This window comes from Archocentrus centrarchus, chromosome 15 (genome assembly GCF_007364275.1).
Source record: "Archocentrus centrarchus isolate MPI-CPG fArcCen1 chromosome 15, fArcCen1, whole genome shotgun sequence".
NCBI classification, from domain to species: Eukaryota; Metazoa; Chordata; class Actinopteri; order Cichliformes; family Cichlidae; genus Archocentrus; species Archocentrus centrarchus.
This window is the reverse complement of record NC_044360.1, coordinates 25,169,711-25,189,216: the sequence shown is the minus strand read 5'-3', so window position 1 is coordinate 25,189,216 and position 19,506 is coordinate 25,169,711. Positions and strand designations below refer to the sequence as shown.

At 38.8% G+C, this 19,506-nt stretch overlaps 1 protein-coding gene across 2 annotated transcripts; it reads right to left on the bottom strand.

The window, feature by feature from the left end:
* Positions 1 to 1,117: 1,117 nt before the first annotated feature.
* Positions 1,118 to 16,513, bottom strand: fam204a (family with sequence similarity 204 member A). Of its 2 annotated transcripts, none has more exons than XM_030748403.1 (7): positions 16,195 to 16,513; positions 15,842 to 15,932; positions 15,235 to 15,265; positions 14,520 to 14,625; positions 12,880 to 12,969; positions 2,104 to 2,213; positions 1,118 to 1,912 (listed from the first exon to the last, which is right to left on the bottom strand). In XM_030748403.1, the coding sequence occupies exons 1-7, from the start codon at positions 16,393 to 16,395 to the stop codon at positions 1,861 to 1,863; spliced, it is 681 nt and encodes a 226-aa protein (XP_030604263.1). In that variant the 5' UTR covers positions 16,396 to 16,513; the 3' UTR covers positions 1,118 to 1,860. The 2 variants fall into 2 exon arrangements, with proteins under 2 accessions (XP_030604263.1, XP_030604264.1); XM_030748404.1 differs by having other exon boundaries at positions 1,119 to 1,912; positions 14,520 to 14,622.
* Between the last annotated feature and the right edge of the window lie 2,993 nt (positions 16,514 to 19,506).

The window sequence follows — 19,506 nt, the reverse complement described above, 5'->3', positions numbered from 1 at the left end:
CTTGAGTTTCGCAACAAATCAGTCAGGTCAGGGGCTAAGATTGGCCTCCAGTAACAGACTGCTGAAAACGGCTCCTCAACATGACGGGAGAGGAAAGTGGATTTTCCAGCTTAAAAGCAGACTCATCTCTGCTCAAGGCATTATGCTGTGTTCAAAGAGATTAATAAGTGAGATGCTATTGATATGTCGCTGCGCTGCTCTTGGATCAGCGCTGGTCACATCAACTAGTTTTAAAATAAGGCTACATGGCCACAAGTCCCATACTGTGATGTTTCTTGGCTTTTGTTTCACACCATTGGATGATAAATGTAATCCTACAGCAGCTCAACCAGCCTGCAGTTTTCTTGGAACCCCCCATTATCTCTGAGAAGTTTTGCAGTGTTTATGAAATATGCAATAATCAGACCTGCATCCAGTAATTCCCTGTAATAAATGTCTTGTGCTAAAGCACTTACCCAAAAAATTTCAAAGGCCCTAAAATGTTTTTTTGCTTCCCTCTTAATTTTGCTTCCATTAATGAAGCATCTCTGATGTTTCCTCACTCTTTAGTCAAGATATATTTTTCATAGCATTCATCAAAGTGAAGAAATCCCATGTTGTACTTTGATGTGCTTAACACAGTTTTAACTTGTGTCTCATTACAGAGATAATTAATAGTTTAATTAGCACCAATTCTCACCAACTGACAGCTTCTCCGACGCACAGTCGTGTGTGAGATGATACAAAATCCAGTCTTTTTTAAGTTCAGCAAATTCTTTCACACTCCTATTTGGGTTTCTTAGGCTCAGGTGTTTAGTCTCAGAATGACCTACAAACTTTTGTTGCTGATGTTTTCTTAAATTTACTCCACACTGATTCAGCCTACGCAGCAAGGCTATGAGAACACCCCACCTCACCAGGGGACAAACACGTGCAATGCAAACAACTCAGGTGGATTAATTTGAATTCTCATTACCTTGAAGCAAAGCAGTCGTTTTTTATGGTTTGGTTAAAAAAAAGAAGAAGAAGAAGAAAAAAAAAGCAGGCATTATGACTAAAAGTAATTATCTTTCTTGTGCTTTTATTGTGCGTGCTGGTTGCAATTAACACTTCCTGGAATCTGAATGAGCATTTCAGAAGTGTTGAGTAGCTGTGGAGGCACTGCAGATCAAAAAAAAAAAAAGATCAAAGTAACAGCGAGAGGAATGGACGGTTTTGAGACGAGTTTACAGATGCTGAAGAGAGCTCATCGCACAATGAGCAGCGAGTGTAGGCTTCGAGAAAACAGCGTGCGCCTCTTGTTCGGGCTCTGAAACAATAGCGAGTCTCCCGGCATGGGTGAGGGCCAGCAGCAAAGCCCCCGTTTCAAACTTCCAGTTTACGACTGCTCACAACAGTTTACAGCAGCCAAATTTCATTTTCTACTCCCAAATCCTATCGCACATTATCCTGTACATTGCATTAGAGCTCTAATCTTTCCTTTCTCTTCCCCAGAAGAAGAAAAGAGTGCCTTCATGATTAACCCACTTTACAGCAATAAATAAACGCATCATCCAGTAATGTACACCAGATTTAATTTGAGGAGGGGGGGGACGCTCAAATCACTGAAATGTAATGAAAAATAACACAATGCAGACACCAGTGGCTGCCTTAGGAATTAATTTGAATGCTGCATCATTTTTTTTCAGCCTTTTACTCTCTGGATTGGGTTTTTTTTTTTTTCCTCTCAGCCAACTGCTGACTTTCCTGCCCTCACGTGCTGCTGGTGCAACATCTTCAAAATGTACAAAAAGACAAACAAACAAACAAACAAAAAACACTTTTATCAAATTAACAAAAACAACAAAATAAAAATCTTTTTCCATTTTTCCTCCATGTTTGTCACATGTAGCCCATGTTGCTTTTGGTCTCCCATCGCTTCTTCGCCTCAAAACTGCAACACAGAAAAAAACCTTTATGAATACATTTTAGCCATCAACTTCAATCACTGCATCAGCAATCATTCAAGGCTCTGGCTAATTCAGGCTTCAGCAGCTCTATCTTAACTGTACTTGAACCCAGAGTGGTCACACACGGCAGAAATGATGGCAAACATAAACATGAGAACAGAGACAGACGTCATACCCCCAGGCTATTTGCTTCTTCCTTTTCTGCGCTGCCCTCAAAGCTTCCTCTTCCTGTTTGCGTTGCACAAAGTCACGGCAGTCAGCAGCTTGAGCGATTTTCACGGCCATCTATTTGGAGGCAGACAGAGGAGAGGCCCATTAGAGAATGAAAATCAGTCTGTGGCAAGAAAAACCCCTGACTGATGTGTGAGGGTGGCTTCTTGTCAAAGTCTCTGCTGCCTGTGCTGCCTCCTCCACACCACAGCAAAACTGTCATTAAACTAAACTACACGTGAATGCCGTACAATCCTGCAGTTAAGCAAGTCTGGCAATATGTGACGTCAGGATTGGTGATTAGGTGCAGCGTGCCTGACAGAATGTAACCACAAAAGCTTGCATTATATATATAATATAGTAGGAATAAATGCTTTTTTGCATGCATGTAATGAACATATAACAACATATATATAATGCATGACTTGTTCAGTATGTTGTTATATGTTCAATTATATGTTTAATTCATTCTCTGCAACAATACTTTTGCAGTAAATACCTGCTTATTTCTATGAATGCAATGTGCAAAGTCTTAGAAGTGATGATACATTCAAAGTGCAGGAAAGAGGGGGAAAAATTAAATGAAATCAACATTTGATGTGACCATCCTCTGCCTCCAGAATACTGTTCTCATTTTTTTTCACGATGCATGTCTTGGAGAAAATCTACTTCAGTGTTTTCTGTTTCTCTATGTGATCCCAAAGCCACTTATTCAGAGCTCTGTAGCAGGGCTCCCCTTGTTCTTGTTTTTGCTGAGGATTTTTACCCTTCCCGATGAATCGAAACATCTAAAGCTTTTACACAGGTTCTGAATGGGTGCTAAACCTGAAACCGCCACAGAGAATAAGTTGGGGCAACATCAATTTCAACGACCGGTTAGCTTTTAAAGAAAAGTTGCAACAATTGACAAATTCCAGCTTCTCAAATGTCAATATTTGCTTGTTTTCTTTGTCTTTCGTCAAAGAGAACTGAAAGACGTCACTGAGCTTTCTCACATTTTTGATGGCACATGATAAATTGAAGAAGAAAATGTCACATTTGAAGATTCAAAACAATATTTAGATGCTCCAATATGTAATACACATACTGGGACATATTGTAAAGAACTAAAAGGCCACAGCCAGTGAAACATAAAGATAAAATATACAAACCGCGGATATACACATGGTCTCTAACCACGTTACCAATAAATGCAGCTTTTTTTTGTGAGCGTGTGAGTACTGTTTCATTAAAATTCACCTTATATTTACTTTATATGTTTTTAAGCTTGCAGCCCCCCCCCATTGTTTCTTTAAGATTTCTTTTTTAATGTGCAAATTAACTACTAAAACAATGGAAGACAATGTCAGCTATGCTGCCGCTCGTTTCCCCACCACTTCCAAAATTCCACTCCTCTCCAGTGCAAAAGAGACTTTTCTTTTCGGAGCAACGCAGGCACTCCCTGAAATCAGAAGTGAAGAGAATGACCGTGACTGTAAGAGGCAAACATTCAAATCCCAGGGAAGACATATGTGTGTATTGTGAAGCAGAATAATCCCAATAACCCCAGTCACACAGACGCACGGGAAACAAAGGGAAAAATCCTGCCCCCTCTTTCACTCCTGAGATAGGTTTATTATTGAAGCAAAGGCAAACTTTGATAAACAACTTGGAACAATTTCACCAAACCTTTGGGTAATTCTTTGTAATATTCAGAGTACAATCAAGGGGGGAAAGAAAGTCTTAAGGTAATGAAGAAATGTGCCACCACTGCGCCACTTGAAGAAAAAAAAAAAAAAAGACCTGCTGGAAAAAAATGTTTCAATTATAATTAAGTGGGATAAACTTTATTAGAAAGACTGAAACTAAAATATCTCCTAATGCATGCTGGGATTAAGCAGGTCAGAGCGAGCAGGCAGGAAAAATTAAACTCTAAAGGCTTTTTATCACCATATTTCAGGAACCAAGGGTGTAAAATGTTCTAATTTGGGATACATTAAAAGCCATAAAGGTCTTTCAAAAAGATTAATGGTACTTTGCTTGGATTTAAGATAAGGGCTCCGGCTGGCTGCAAGTACTGGGCTCCGGCTGGGCCCTCAAGGCATTCATCTATACAGTCACTGGAAGATTTGTGAGAGCGTCTGCATAACCTGAAGCGTACATACTATGACAGTTCTCCAGTTCTTTGCCATTTTATAGGTTTTAAATTCCTCAAATCATGTTTTCTCCTCTTTTCTCCTCCCCTCTCCTCTTAAGGAGAGTTATGGGGGGGGGGTTGCTCAAACATTTGCAGCCGATTTGCGAGCAGATAAAACCACTTCAGGGTGTTCCCCGCTCCTTGGCAGAGTGGTGTAGGTGCTAAATGCTTCTGAGTGGCTCTGATGCATGCTGAGATTATAAACCACACATTTATTAAATTGTTGACAAATCTGAGAAAGGCTCTTGCTCTCTGTGTTTGCAAAAAAAAAAAAAAAAAAAAACCCACATTGGCTCATTCTGGGAGCAAATCAAACGAAACTGCATGATGCTAAATGGTTTCATTTGGAGATTTACTGACAGAGCTTTTTCTTTTTGCCTACACAAGGATTACCCACATTAACCTGCTCTCCTGTGGGGTTGCATTTGAAATGCAAAAGGTCTTGAAAACACGCCTTCCTGAACATTCCACAAGCAAAATTAAAACCCACTTCCACGGCCCTCATTTCCACACCCCCCCCCCCCCCTCTTTTAAATTCACAACACAGCTTTTACTATATTTAAAGCATTAAAGGTCTTTAATATTTTCCCTGTTTTTTTCCCCTTTATCAGTTTAGTCTACACTCGCTGATTGTCTTTACTGGGGCTCAACATTAATGTCAACCAAGTTACCTAGGAGACAGAACAGATCAAAGAGACAAAAAAAAAAAAAAAAAACCCTCAAATGTCTGATTAATCAAGCCTGCAAACAGCTTATTTCTTTTAGCCTGCATGCAAGTATGAAAATGAGATTCCGAGAGCAGTACATTGTGCAGATTTGTTCATTCTTATCTGAACAAAGCCAGCGGCAGCTTATTTCATGGATCACTGGCACTGTCAGCGCTGTGGCGCCGAGCAGGTGACGGCTCCTCTTTCTGTGGCGAGAACAAAATTAGCAAAAAGTCGGCACAAATTAGCCTCTCATATTTTCAGTAATATGACATTATTTTTCATTTACTTTTTTGATCCACTTTTCAGGATTTTTTTTTTTTCTCCCCCTCCCCTTGCGTGCATCTTAGTGCCAAATCCTTTCACATCAGAGGCTGGTGAAAAATAAGAATGGAAGTACAAAGCAGGAATAAAGGCAGGAGACAGGAAAACCTCCTGCATTCTTTGTTTATGTGGCTCCTAAAAGGCAATTCTTCCCACTCCACCTCATATTAATGTACAATTAAATGTCCATCACATGCATGTTTCTGTGCCTTGTTTCTCTCTCTCTCTCTCTCTCTCCTGTGTGGCCTGTGCGCAGCCCTGCTAAAAACAAGGTTTATTCAGAGGATTAATTCTCTGACCTTTGGAAGATTTGAAGGCAAAAAAAAAAAAATTCAGCCTGCACAATGCTGGCACTGCAGCAGCAGCAGCAGCGGCAGCAGCAGCAGCTTAAGGCCACTAGGAGGGTTAAGTCAATAGTGCCGTTTTCTGTTCATCCATGTTTGGGTCGTCATGGAGATTCAAGTAGAGACCCAAACATGGGGCCTTGATACAAAAAATAAATACATAAAAATTTGCATTACCGGTGTAAACCGTGCACAAAGTGTACCAAGTCCATCATAATAACATTTTCACAGTTTTTTTCATTTGTGTGCTTGTTTTACTGCATTACTCTTTAGTAGCACAGGGATCATAAAAACATTGTGGCAATTAACCAGCCAGTGCAAAAAGACAATAGCTGAATGGAAGATGAGAAAAATACGTCTCCATGTGGATAAAGTGTTAAAGCTCCTATTAACAATATGAAATAAATGATGGCTTTAAGGAAGAAATGGCCTTAAATCCATTCATAAATTTCCTATCCAGGAAGCCTCTTCCAATTAAAACGTGTGAGAGGTGGATTAACAAGGGCTATATGGCTTTGCCTCACTAAATCACCTCCCCGAGCTGCTCTGCTGCATTTGACGTGTAAACGATTAATGACCAGCCTAATTCCCTTATCACACTACCTTAATGCCTAAATAATGTGGCCTTAGTCAACTTTGGAAAGCAGGGCTATATAAGAAAGGAATGAATATCAGATTAGGCAGCTTGTGTGTTATTTCAGCATAATTTCTTAGGACTGAGGTGGAGGAGAGAAGAAAAATGTGTCTCTGACTGCTAAGCCTCAGTGTTGCAGCAGGACAGGGAAGGTCAAAAGATCGAGAGGTCAATCAATGCCACCCATATCGTATTCAAAAGAAAGGGATACAAGATTTTATTCAGTCAGTGCATTATTTGAATCTCCGAGGTAAAACAACAGACTGGAATAAACACAAAAAAAGCCGGTCCTAGGATCACCTGGTGTGTCCATATCCACCTCTGGGATTAAAAGTGCGATTTTGCTGCTATTTTCATTATCAGTTTGTCTACAGATTATTTACGATTCACTCTTAAGTCTAATTTGTACTAACCCTTGGAGGGCTTTTAAAAGCCCATTCAACACACAAAGATCCTCATTTTACTGTCACAGAACACAAAGAAAGAGATCCTGTACACAATGTTGTTTGAAAGTGACTCAAATAAAATGGAACAAACTATTTTTTAATTTCCAGTATAAGACATTCACTCAGTTGCTTTAAATGTTGCACAAGTAAATAGAGCTATTATTAAAAATGCACTTATTCTTTGCTTTACAGTTGAAGATTGTTGAGAAAGAGAAAAATGTTCAGACCTGTTCATTTACTTACTAAGTATTCTAAATATTTTAGCTCAGAAATGAGAGGAAAATGCATAAACTCTTACCAAATAAGCCAGGGAAAACTCCACGTTTCCTTCTAAATTGTGGTGGAGCCAAAGTATAAAGTTGAAGGAAATGGAAATAATACAGTAAAATATCTAAAATTTGTATGCAAGTATATGAGTAAGCATATGCTATAACAATGCATCACTGGCAAATCAAGTAATTGTGTAATGGACAAACTGTCATAGCTCTGCTTGGGAGTTTAATAGTGATACTGGAGAAAAGGCAAATCACTGGGTAGGAACGTCTAACACTGAAGGATAAACAACTGCAATGTGTCATTATTTTCATTATAATGCTGCTCAAATATCACAGCACACGCCTTCATGCTGTTATAGTCCTACTAAAGTTTCTGTTTTCTTTGGGGCAGCCTCATTAGAGCTTTTTGTCATCTTGCTTCCCCTTTGACAAACAGAATTACATGGCGAGCCAAAAACAATGGCACTTGAGGGAAGGCACAGGCGAACAGCCATGTCTCCATTTCCTTTTCTAATAATCTGATCCTAGATACATATGACATGTCATCTTTGGGGAACAGACAAAAAAAAAAAAACATCTCTGAAAGTTCGTCTGCTTTGTGCCATTCCATTATCTCGCCTCTTCTGAGTAGGGTAGGCTTATTAGCAAGCTTTGAACTCACACTTAGAATAATATGCCATCAACAGTTTTATAAGCTAATTAGAAAAAAAAAACTGTTTAATTAATGAGTGACTGGCAATAAAATGGCAATCATGAAAAAAGAAACCAAGGGTGCTAAGCTTCCACTACCACCAATTAAGGCCTAATTACAAACAAATTATATATGTGTTTTGCTGTGGGCTTTAATTTAAAAAAAAATGGCTTTAATTAAAAGAGAAAACATGCTAATTAATTAAACAGCACACAAATCTACATTGAAAAGTATGCTTTGTCTATCAAGTAATTAATGAAATACAATAATCCAAATGAGATTCCCAGGCATTTGATAAAAGCTTAGTACCCATTTCAAAATCCATTTCAAAATTAATGGGCGAAAATTTAATGTGAGTCATCCAGAGATACAATAAAAGTTCATTCAGTGATAAATTGCTTATGCTGAAGGAAAAATGAACAAAGAGGAGAGTTTCCCTGAACTCTCTGCGAGGTGGCCTGGGGGGGGCTCGCAGGGGAGACAGAGTCAGGCTCCTTCTCTGATGTGGGGCGGGGAAAGTCAGGATCTGATAAAGCCCACTTTCCACAAAAGCACTGCTCATTAATTTTTTGATTACAAACACAGGGCATGGCGGGGGGAAGGTGGCGAGAAGAAAAAAGGTGTTAAATAACATAAATATCATGAAACACTCTTAGTTCAGCTCTTTGTTTCAACTAAGCCACCATGTCTCCTCTGACAAAATGCCGCGCCACCTTTGTTTCACAGCATTTAAGCGAGGCTTTCCAAAGGGTAGATTTCAAGGACAGTGGGGCTTTTCCTTTCAGCAGCTGCACTATTGAAATGCTAGCTAGAACATAATGAGGGATATTATAACCATCCGCGTGTTCAAAAGCTACAGAAACTATAAATGGCTCCAGTTAATACATATTCATATGGCTAATTGCTGTATGATCCAACTGTTAGGCGGGACCAGTTTTTAAACGGTTTGGACGTATCAGGTTAATATTGCTCAAAGTGGCATCAAAAGAGAGGTCCAACACAAAAGGTCAATCCAGACTACATGATAGCACTGGTCATAAGTGCAGCTACAATATATCACTGCAGGGCTTTGCACTACAGCATGGGAGACATTCGTTTACAGCTCCTGATAGACAAGACAATGCCTCTTATAACATAAAGTCAAACTGCCAAAACGGTTCAATACCAATACCAGGTACATCTGAAATAGAGCCCGACCGATTTATGGGTGGGCTGATATTATCAGCTGATATTAGCTATTTGCCAATCTATTGGTAAATCACCAAATATCGGAATAAGTCATAAAACTGACTCTAGTCTGGAACATGCTGTGTAGGTTGTAGTTTTTGTTGTTGTTGCTGGTTTTTCTGTTGCACTGTGTGGACTGAAAAGAAAAACTGACTTTTAGAAAAGGCTTCTTTGTACTTGTGTCCATGTGCATGACGACTTCCATCGTGATGGGGAGGCCAGCAGCAATCCAACTTCTTTTTTCATATTTCATATTCTTAAGCCCCTGGAAGTCATGAAATGGACCTGACATCCACGATTGTGGCAGACTACAGAGAGTTTCTGTTTTGAAGTGCTAATGCCACTCTAATAACTGTGATGAGCGCTATGGGGGAACCGTAAGCTCTAACACAGCATGATGGCCTTTTGTAAAGAAATATACCTACTTAATGTATATGAAGCAAAGGCACGGAGAGTTTTAAAATATCTCAGTGGCTCTGTTTAATTAAATATATATTTATTATAGGGATAATGCTGAGTGAAGTACTACAATGAGAAGGTAGATTAGTGCGGCAAAGAAAGTACTGTACTATAGCATCCAATTTAGTGTACAGTCATTATATAAAAAGTGCTAATTGTTCAGACAATTGTATGGTTCTGAGAAACCTTCAAAGGACTTTCAGTCATTTTAGTTATTTAATCTGGTTCAGTGAATATAAGCAGCCCTGGGATGCACTGGTGACCTATCCAGAGGTGTACCTGCCTCTCAACCAATGACAGGCTAGCAAAGGTCCCAGGCCTCCTGCCCTGAAATGAGTAGTTAAGAGGGAGGGAGGGATGGATGGATATAAGCTTGTTGGTTGTGATGACCTGGTGGCTAGATGGTTTAAATTATATTTAAGTGATCATGGTGTCCCACAGGGATCAATCTTTGGTCTGTTGCTCTTCCTGTTACATATAAATCATAATAAATCCACAGCTGATTGTGACTGTTTTGTTTGACACTGATGATTTGTCTTTGTCAATCATTGTTGATGTATCAAACAAAACTGAGTAGATTTCAGGACCTTACTGTGCCGTGAAAAAGTAAATATAACCCTTGGAATTTTTTATTTTGTTTTATTGGCATAGTTGGACAAGCAACCATTTGATGCTGTTTGAAACAGTGCCTACTGATAAACACAGGTAAACATAAGATAACGTAAGATTTTCTTTACTACTCATCAGTTATAATCTTTTCACACTGGCTCATTTACCCGGAATAGAAAAATCAATCTGCTGGATGCTATCAGGCCTCCTGACAGGCTTTGAGCCGTTTATACTATATGTGTCTGTCACTTCTTGTTATGCTAATTACAGAATTAATTAGGCCGTATGCAGCTTGCTGCAGAGTAAAATAAAGTGCAGTAATCAAAGGATGGAGACCCAGTCTTAATTGGAGGACTTGCACCTTTTAATCTAATGAACTATTAGGACTACTTTAGAAGCAAGAAGCTTTTTACATTGTTTTGTGTCTTCTAAGGCATGTGAAAAGAAATCTAAATGTGCTGAGGAGAATCAACAGGCATCTTTATGAGAAAAGAAACAGTTTATTAGTCTACATTAGGAAGCTTTGCCAACAGCACTGTAGACAATAATAACATTTTGTTACCTAAAAAGGGATGTGATTTATTTTCTGCATCTTTTTTTTTTTTTACTACTTAATACTTTCACTTAAAAAAACTGAACATGTCTTAATGAATTAATCTAAAAACAAAGACTTTCAGCCTTGAGACATATTTAAAAACTGTAATGAGAATAAAACCCCGCAACCTGCAATATCCAAGCAGCGTGTCTTAGAAGTTTGACAGATGAAAGACGACATATCTCCGGATTTATAAGGAGCCTTCAAAACAGGTTTTTACCAAATTGTTTTAATGTTCAGATTAAAAAAGGAAGTAGAGCAAATGGAAATCATTAATTGATTTGCGGGAGCTCAAAACAGCAGAAACAAACATTTTCGTCTTATAAAAGAGGGGATTCTGACAGCAAGCTCTCTATCTTCCTTCCATTTCCCTTTGCTTTGAGGAGATAAGTGGGAATGCATTAGATTGAGGATGAAAATACTCTGAAACATTGTCATCCAACATGTACCAGCATTTTCTTTACAAAACAATGCCTAGAGGGACAAACAGGCCTCTTTAGTTCTTCACAGCTGTCGGAATGCTTTTGCATTTTTCGCGAAGAAAAACCTGTTCCTATTCTTCGAGTGAAAAGCCTGCTACAATCATGTCGTGATGTTATGACCGTAAACAAATTAAACATCTAAGAAATTCCGTGCCAAATGAGCCACTCAATTATAACCTTGAAATTGATTCTGGCCACAGCGGAGATTATTGATCCTCTAAATGTTTGTCACAGTGCTCCTGTCAACGTGAACAGGAAGGCGGTAAACAAACATGCTGGTCCTAAATGCTATCTGAATTACAGGCCTCATTATTTAATATATACTACAGTCCTTTATAACTGATCCCGAATCCTTCCAACTTTCTGGCCTTTAGCTTCCATTTCTCTCCCATTTTTCCTTTTTCTACTATAAGCAGGACCGCATGTCTTTGTATTCGAAAGAAAACCTGTACAACTTTGCATCACCTAGCTTTTAGGGATTTAAAAATGGTCAAATCTATACTCTCTTGAAATGAAGTTATCACTGCCTAACAATGAATTGCGGCTGCCAAACTGCTGTCACGTCCCATCACGGCTCTGGCAAGACACAAGGCAGGTGCCAGGGAGGCGAGAACCTCAGCTCAGGCTAAAACCAATCCACCAGCGCTCTAAGAGGCTTTCTGAAAGTACAGCACAGGTGCCACTCACAAGAGCTTTCATTTAACTCCCTCATATTTGATCACTCTGCTCACAGTTAGAATGGAAATATGAAAGGGCTCTAATGCTTGCACACCAATGTCTATTACACAGTGGAGATACTGGGTCACAAATGTAATGCTCACACAATTAGCACAGTTGATATTTTCATTTAGAAGCCCCCTTATCCATTCAAGAGGTTCCAGTTGCAAACTGTGTTTAGGATTATTTGCTTTAAACCAAAATCATGTCCAGATGAAATAAAAAACAAGAAGAAAAGCAATTACATAGTTTTGACTGCATGATGCTATGCTTTGTTCAAAAAGGCAATGGCACTTGAAGTTTTTTTCACCTCTTATGTTTCTTCTCCACAGCTCTGGCAATAATGGCTCATGCTGCTGCCCACTATGCCAAAATGAGAGTAAAACTTACATTTCTGTACGTTTAAATAACTTAAATTTTTATGTTGAGCAATGCTAAACGAACGGCCCCTCCAACTTTATAACTCCAAATTGAAATCCTGAGCAACCAATAAAACCTGAGCCTGCAGTACATTCCATCTTTGTGTTGCCACTATTATAAAATGAAAATGCTCATGCGACGCTGTAAGCAAAATGCATCATAAAACAAAGAAGTTTAACTTTGATGCTCCAGCGGAGAAGTAACGCTGCAGCTGTATGTCTTTTTAACCACAATTATGTGTGTGTGGGCTACATTTTATGCTAAATTAGTTTCAAACCACTTGATCCTTGATGCCTGCCAAGGCGGTTAGTTACAAAACTTCAGGCACTGCATTTAGGGACATGTACACTTCAAAGGTATGAAACTCTTACCTGGAGAATGATTTAACAGTTGGCTTGAAAGCAATGTACCCTTCATTAAAAAGCAGAGCCAAAAGTCCTTTAGACACTGCAGCACTTCAAAACTAAGGGGAGGGCTTTCCATTAACTCAATGGAAAAGGGCTGCAGGACTGAATGGTGGATGTCTGCGTGTGTTTTTGTTCCTCTATGTCTTTGCAGCAGAAATGGCCACGGATCCATTAGCCTGATTTGTCACAGCGGGAGCACCCCAAAGATCTCTTATCAGCACAACGTACCTCTCGAGTGGCGAGTCTGTCGCTCATCTCCTCCGCCTTTGCAATGTCCCCTTCAGCTATGGCCCTCTCTATGCTCTTTTCTAGGCCGGACTGCAGAAGAGGGGAAAAAAAAAATCAGTTTTTTTTTTTTTTTTTTTTTTGGAAATAGGGGTAGAGAGAAAAAAAAATCAAAGAGTAACTTCAAAAGTCCCCAGGGCCTTATTTTTAATATGATTGCCATTACTACAAATATGTAGATTTCGCTTCACAAATGAAAACCTTTTTGATTGGATATTAGTGGGGAAATCTTAGAAATGCTACAGGAGATTACCAAACATAAATGTGACTCTTTAATTACACATTTCCATTACAGGCCTAAGCAGAGGGGGGTGCTGAGAAGCCCCCGGTCACTGATGGCAAGGCAGTTCTGCTGTGATGAGACTATCTGAGAGAGCCGAGTGCCAGATTTCTTCGGCCCCCCCAAATTTCATCATGGTGAAAAAAAAAAATACACACTGGAAAGAAACTGCAATTATTAATGCATCCCCTCTGATGTATTGTTGACTCACTGTAAAAGTACAGTAAAGTAAACATCAAGTTTTAAAATGCAGAATTAGCTTTTCTCTGTAACTCTGTGATTGGTCGGTTCTTATTTACTATGCTTATTATAGTTTGATATCCTGCACGTATTCTGGACAGACTCAATCCGACTCATGAACTCCGTTATAACCTGAAGTTTCTCACAAACACAACTCAAATGGACAGACAATCATCCTTTATGCCGTGAAATGTGTCTAAGGTTAGAGTTAGGGAAACCTGCTCCCAGATAAGTAATCACATCTGGCAACTGTGATATAGTTTTTCCTCAATTACATCACTTCAAATTGTTTGAAAGACTTGCCAGACTTGAAATAATATATTAATTACAAGGATCTGCATTTGAGTGATGAAAGAGACCCTCATTATGATAATGGGGAAAGTTCTGTTACATTCAGCTTGGTACCGCATTCAAAACGAAGCTAAATTCTTTTTTTTTTTTTTTAAAAAGAACTCAATTTTATGCTGCTGAGATAAATTAACCACAAAATACTCCAAAATAATCATTAAAGGGATTTCACATTGAAATTAGAACAGTTCCCATTCATTGGGTCACTCATAATGTTCATCAAGCTTGCAAATATTTTTTGCTTCATTGGCAATTTGCAAGTGTTTTGCATTAAAGGTCTGCTGATCTTTAAAAGCTGAAATGTACTCAAATGAAAGGAGGTTTTGTTTTAAACTTTGGTCTTTGTTCTAGCTGCAGTCACAGAAGCTGTACCCGGTACTCTAACTCTCCTTTTTCCAAGCAACACTCAGATTTTCAGTCTTCTTGCAGGAAAAAAAAAAAAAAAATCCTACATCTCACTTGAATCTTACCCACACTAGAAAGCAGATTCACCCTAATCTTATCACTAAATGTAGCTGAGCATAATCCCCCAGTATAGTTCTCAGTGTCAGGTTGAGTTATTGTAAAGGCTCCTCTAATCCACATGTCATATCACGTAAAACAATGAGACGATACAGTGGCAACGAAACACAAAGGATGTGAAGGTGTTCCTAACAGCTAAGACAGATACAGTCTTAAACCTCGGAAGATAAGTTGGAAGGCAAGTCTTTGTTACCTTCGGAGGGGGTTTGGAACATGCAGGGGGATGAAATCGATCATTTACACCAAAATACTGCTTAAGCTCATCCCAGTGCTTCTCCGGCTCCTCTTGGCGCTCTCTGCTGACAGAGAAAATGTGTGTTATTGTTCACATATACCAGCATTACAATAAGACAAACTATATTTCACTAATTCCACCCCAGTGTCCATCCTTTAATTAAATGGACTCTATTTCCGTTGTTACCCTTCTAATCGGATCTATGTGTTTTTCATACATTATGGTGACAGCATGTTGTGAAGCAGTTTGCTGTTATCTGCTGCACTGGTTAATAATTGGAACTTGATAATACAGATGATTTGACGAGTAATTGCGTAACTATTGAGGTAAGCATTTTTTGCATGTTTACAAGAGATCACATATTATACTGGTCATCGTAAAACAACTACATTTGGCTAATGTGAATATCACAACTTGTTACCATTGTGTGCAAATTGGTGAGTTTTTCTTTCTCTGTGTTAATGTGAATCAGATACAGAATCGGAACCAGCTTTAGTTTTAGTTTCTCATGAAGACCATATTTTTAGCAGCCCATTTACTTCTGATACTGGCACACAGCTTGTATGTATATTTTAACATTTAGCAGAACAAACCTCTTCCAGTTTACCCAACTATTTATAGTCTGTAATGTTGTAGAAACATCCCTAGGTGGACTGTTGCAATGTAACAGTACCTTGTTTGTGGAGGTTCCCCACTTTCTGTTCCTGTTAAATTACATTAAAAAAAAAAACAAGTTAATGATATGCAGGTTTGTTTGGTACCAGTCTGCACCAACTAAAATTTCAGTTTTTAGTTACACCAGTTGCACCAATAAGGTGCTAGATTATCTTTAAAGAAAGTGGCCTGAAGTTTCTATCAAATACAAAGGTAAGTAATATTTTCTCAAAAAATGACAAATATTTTTGTCCACTGGAAAAATGTGCAAACAATAAGAGCCTGACTAATATACTGGTTGGCTAATATTATGATCCAATATTGGCCTGTCACAAATATATCATAAATACATTTTGTTGTAAAAGTTGTTTGGGGTATTTTAGAAACAGGCTTCACATAGTTTGTCCAGCAGAGCAGCTCCAATTTCACTTTCTCCAAAACTCTCTGCACAGCATGTGTAGCAGAGCAGCAGCTGAGATGACCATGATGCAGAGTAAAGCAGTGTCATAAGTATAAAGTACTAATATTGGCCGATATATTGATATTTGAACTACTGATCTCCTCAAAACTACTGTATCAACTGGGCTTTCAAAACAATATACCACACTGACTTTCTGCTACATTACCTTTCTTTCGTTTTCTTCTTTTTCTTTTTCTTCTTTCTTCGACCTTTAATGTCTGAATATCATCTTTCTTCCTCCGCAGATCCTGGAATTTCTTAAACACACATACAAAGTGAACACAGCATCACCACCATTGATTCTTTCCCGCTGCAGCTGCACAGATGTGACATAGGAAAAGGCATCAAAACACCGGATTTCTCCCTTCAGATTAGCTGTTAGCTCAAGTGTAAGACGAACCGGGGACACTGCAGCAATGATGTAACTTTCAGAGTTAGCTTCACTTCTACAGGCGGCACCAAAACCTAAGCAGCTAGCCTGTACCTCACTGAATAAAACTTAAGATCAATGCAACATACTTGCCACATTTCCTGGGATACGCCAGGCATACTGCATGTCGGAGAGTCACTGTCTGCAGCTTGAGCCGACTGTGACACCTCCGATGAGCCTGTGTTTTCACCTTGCTTCTCCTCTTCAACCAAATCTTCCTGCTTTTCCTCATCATTATCTGGACTGAGGTCGTCTTCGGTTAAACCATTGGGCAGGAGTCCGCTGTACATACCGATTCAATAGATTATGTTAGGTATATACAGGTAATTTGTTATTACACTATATTTAAAACGGTCCGTAATGGGTAAACTACAGACTTCCACAACAGATGTTGGAGGCGACTCTCATTTCCGGGTAAACACTGTGACGCTGCCTGCTAAACGGCAGCTATTGGCTGATACCGAAAAGCGCTGAGCACAATGTCCAATCAGAGCCGCATTAGCTGGGGCTGAACAGCTGAGCACGAGAAGTAAATAAAAACCTCTTATTGGTTCTTATTGGCAGGAACAACTTTGAACAAGTTTAGGTTTTATTTAAAATATTCCTTAACGGAACCGTTTTCTAAGTATTCGGGCTATTAAGCTCCGAATAAGAGCAACTCCAGGTTTACAGAAAAGTGAAACAGCTGCTGGAGCGTTTCTAATTGAGGTGAGCCAGGCTGCTGACAGGTCCGTGAATTACCAGGAATCATTCAGATGTTAACCTGTATTTGTGTTATGTTCTCTGTGAGATAAGCTTCATTCTATGACCAGTAGTTCGCAATTTGCTTAAACTGCTTTGGGCATTACATTATTATTAGAATGATTAGCATGCAAATCTTGTATAGCCCCCGGCACTGGCAGAGGCATCTAGCCTTAAATTGCTCTTTCACACTCATTCTCATTAGGCTCTCTTTTGGTTGCATTTTATTGCAAGGCCCGTAATATACATAAATTACTGCCTGTATTTTCTGTGCTATATATGAGTGTAGCATAAAGGGGAAGACCAGTGACACTGACGTATATATTAAAAGGTCCATATCCATCGCTCAGGTAAGGCAGACACTGAAAGGGAAGCACACTTTGAGTTTGAAGTATTGTGTGCTATACTAGAAGAGAGTTACATAAAGCATTTCTCAATAAAAATGAAGACCTGTAACATTTTCCCTATTTTAAAAATTAACTGGCCAATCTATGGAGAGTAAATAGTAGAATATAGCTGAGTGAAAATGTCAAATATTCTCTGAATTTTTCTGAAATTGTCTGTTTTTCTCTTAAACACACATTTCTTGGGTTAGTCAGCCTGTACAAGGTATTTGAAGCCATAATTTAGGCTTTAGGGACTTACAGTTGGCATATTTTATAAGCCAAACATTTTTTTTTAACTAAAGCAATTGGCAGGTTGTTCAGTAAGAGTTTATAAATGCTTCATAAAGTAACACAAAAAGTGCTGAGATTTTAATGTAAGATTTTTTTTAAAAAGCTAGAGACCTTACTTTCTCCTTGACCCTCCTGTAGCCTAAGATGAGAGATGTTACTTAGTTTGGTTTTGCTAAATGCAGTGCATATTAAAGCTGACCGATAAGGCTTATACTATATTGAATGTCATGGAAAACATGTAAAAAAAAAAAAATCTCTATCTCATCCTCAAAAATATGCAGCCATTAACTGGTATCACTCACTCAGCATAATCACTACTTTAATTACATGTGTGACAAGTTGATGAGCACATCAGTGTCTGAAGGTAAATGAGAGCCACAAAGTCCTGTTAATACTAAACAAATTTGGCATTGCAGGTCTGAATCATTTCCTTATTGATTACTAGACTTTGTGTTCTATTTCACACTTGAATTAATGTCTCTCAGCTTTCCCACCATCCATCTCTCTCTCTCTCTCTCTCTCCCCCTCTCCTTGTTTCCCTCTCTCCCTGGCATGTGCTCCAGTTCATTATTTCTGTCATTTCTTGGTAATTTGGAGTTGGCTGTTTAAAACTTAGAGCCTCTTATTAAGTTTTGGCCATGGTGGATAAGAGGCAGGACTGTAAGAGCACAGAGATAAACTAATCATCTTAAAACCCTAATTATTAGTATCTTACTGTGACAGACTGTTTTTGCGAGGCAGCCAAATTGAGCCTCAAATGAGGAAAGGCATATCTGTGGAAGTGGTAATAATTTTAAGTCATCTCGATCTGGCTTGGTGTGGCAGAATTCATTAGTGCAGATTAGCACTGTGTGTACAAAGTAAATGAGATATCTAATAGCAAACGTGGAGGTCTGGGGACTCTTAATTTCCTCCCCAGTATGAGGGATGATGTTAAGAGGTGATTATATATATTTTAACACTGTGACTTCTGCTATGTAGATTTGTCTGCTCTCTTACCAAGCAGTTACACTAAATAGTGCCACTAAACTGTCGACCTCTCACCTCCCTCTGTATTTCAGCTGCAGAAAGGTGACAAAAATGAACCCCAAATCAGATTAAACTGTGTTACTCTGATGTAGAGGCAAGCTGTTTTTTTTCTGTGAGGATATAAAGGGAGTTAATTATGTGTGTAAGGAGAAGGTTGGGGAAAAATAATAAGATTACAAAGAATAATTTGCTGATATAATTACACCAAAATTGGGTACACACAATCGTAAAATACATGTATTGCTTGACCTGGGTTAGCCAGTGAAATAAATCCTCCTTCTATAGCCTTTGTTAATTTGTTTTTATCATCTCCAAGTGGTGTTTGTGCAGGCAGTTCAATTTGCATGTGTAATTCCACTGTGCAAATTGACAACAAGTAGATAATTCGAGGAAATAGGCTGGTTGCAGGCCCCTGCTATCTTCCCATGCCTATTCATTTTGAGGAACCGCTGAGGCATGAAACTCATACATCAACTATTTCCTGACAACGCTTAGGCTTATTGTCCCCTAAAATGTCATTACAGCCATTATTTATGAAGCTAATTCATTTATTAAACCATATTTACTCTGACAGAATTTGTCACATTCTATCCATATCCTGAGCATTGCTTTTGAACATTGTCTTACAATGAGTATGTGCGAACACGTACAGCCTCACAAAGTTTTGAATCAGCCCAATTTGCCTCCATAATAGCTGGAATACTGCGACAGTAGTTCTGGGTTTTGTTGACTTTTAAGGGAAAGTTTTATAGAAGCTCGTACCTCGCGTCACGGAAGGCCCTTGAAAGTACTTTGGTAATAGCTGACATTCTGTTTTGTGTTTTTACCCTAAGAGAGCAGAGATTGCATGAACATAATCAGATGGAATATTTTAGTAGCACTGATAAATCTGCCCTCTGACAGCCTCCTTCTTAAATGAGTATGTATTAGTCACTTTTAACGCATTGCAGTAAA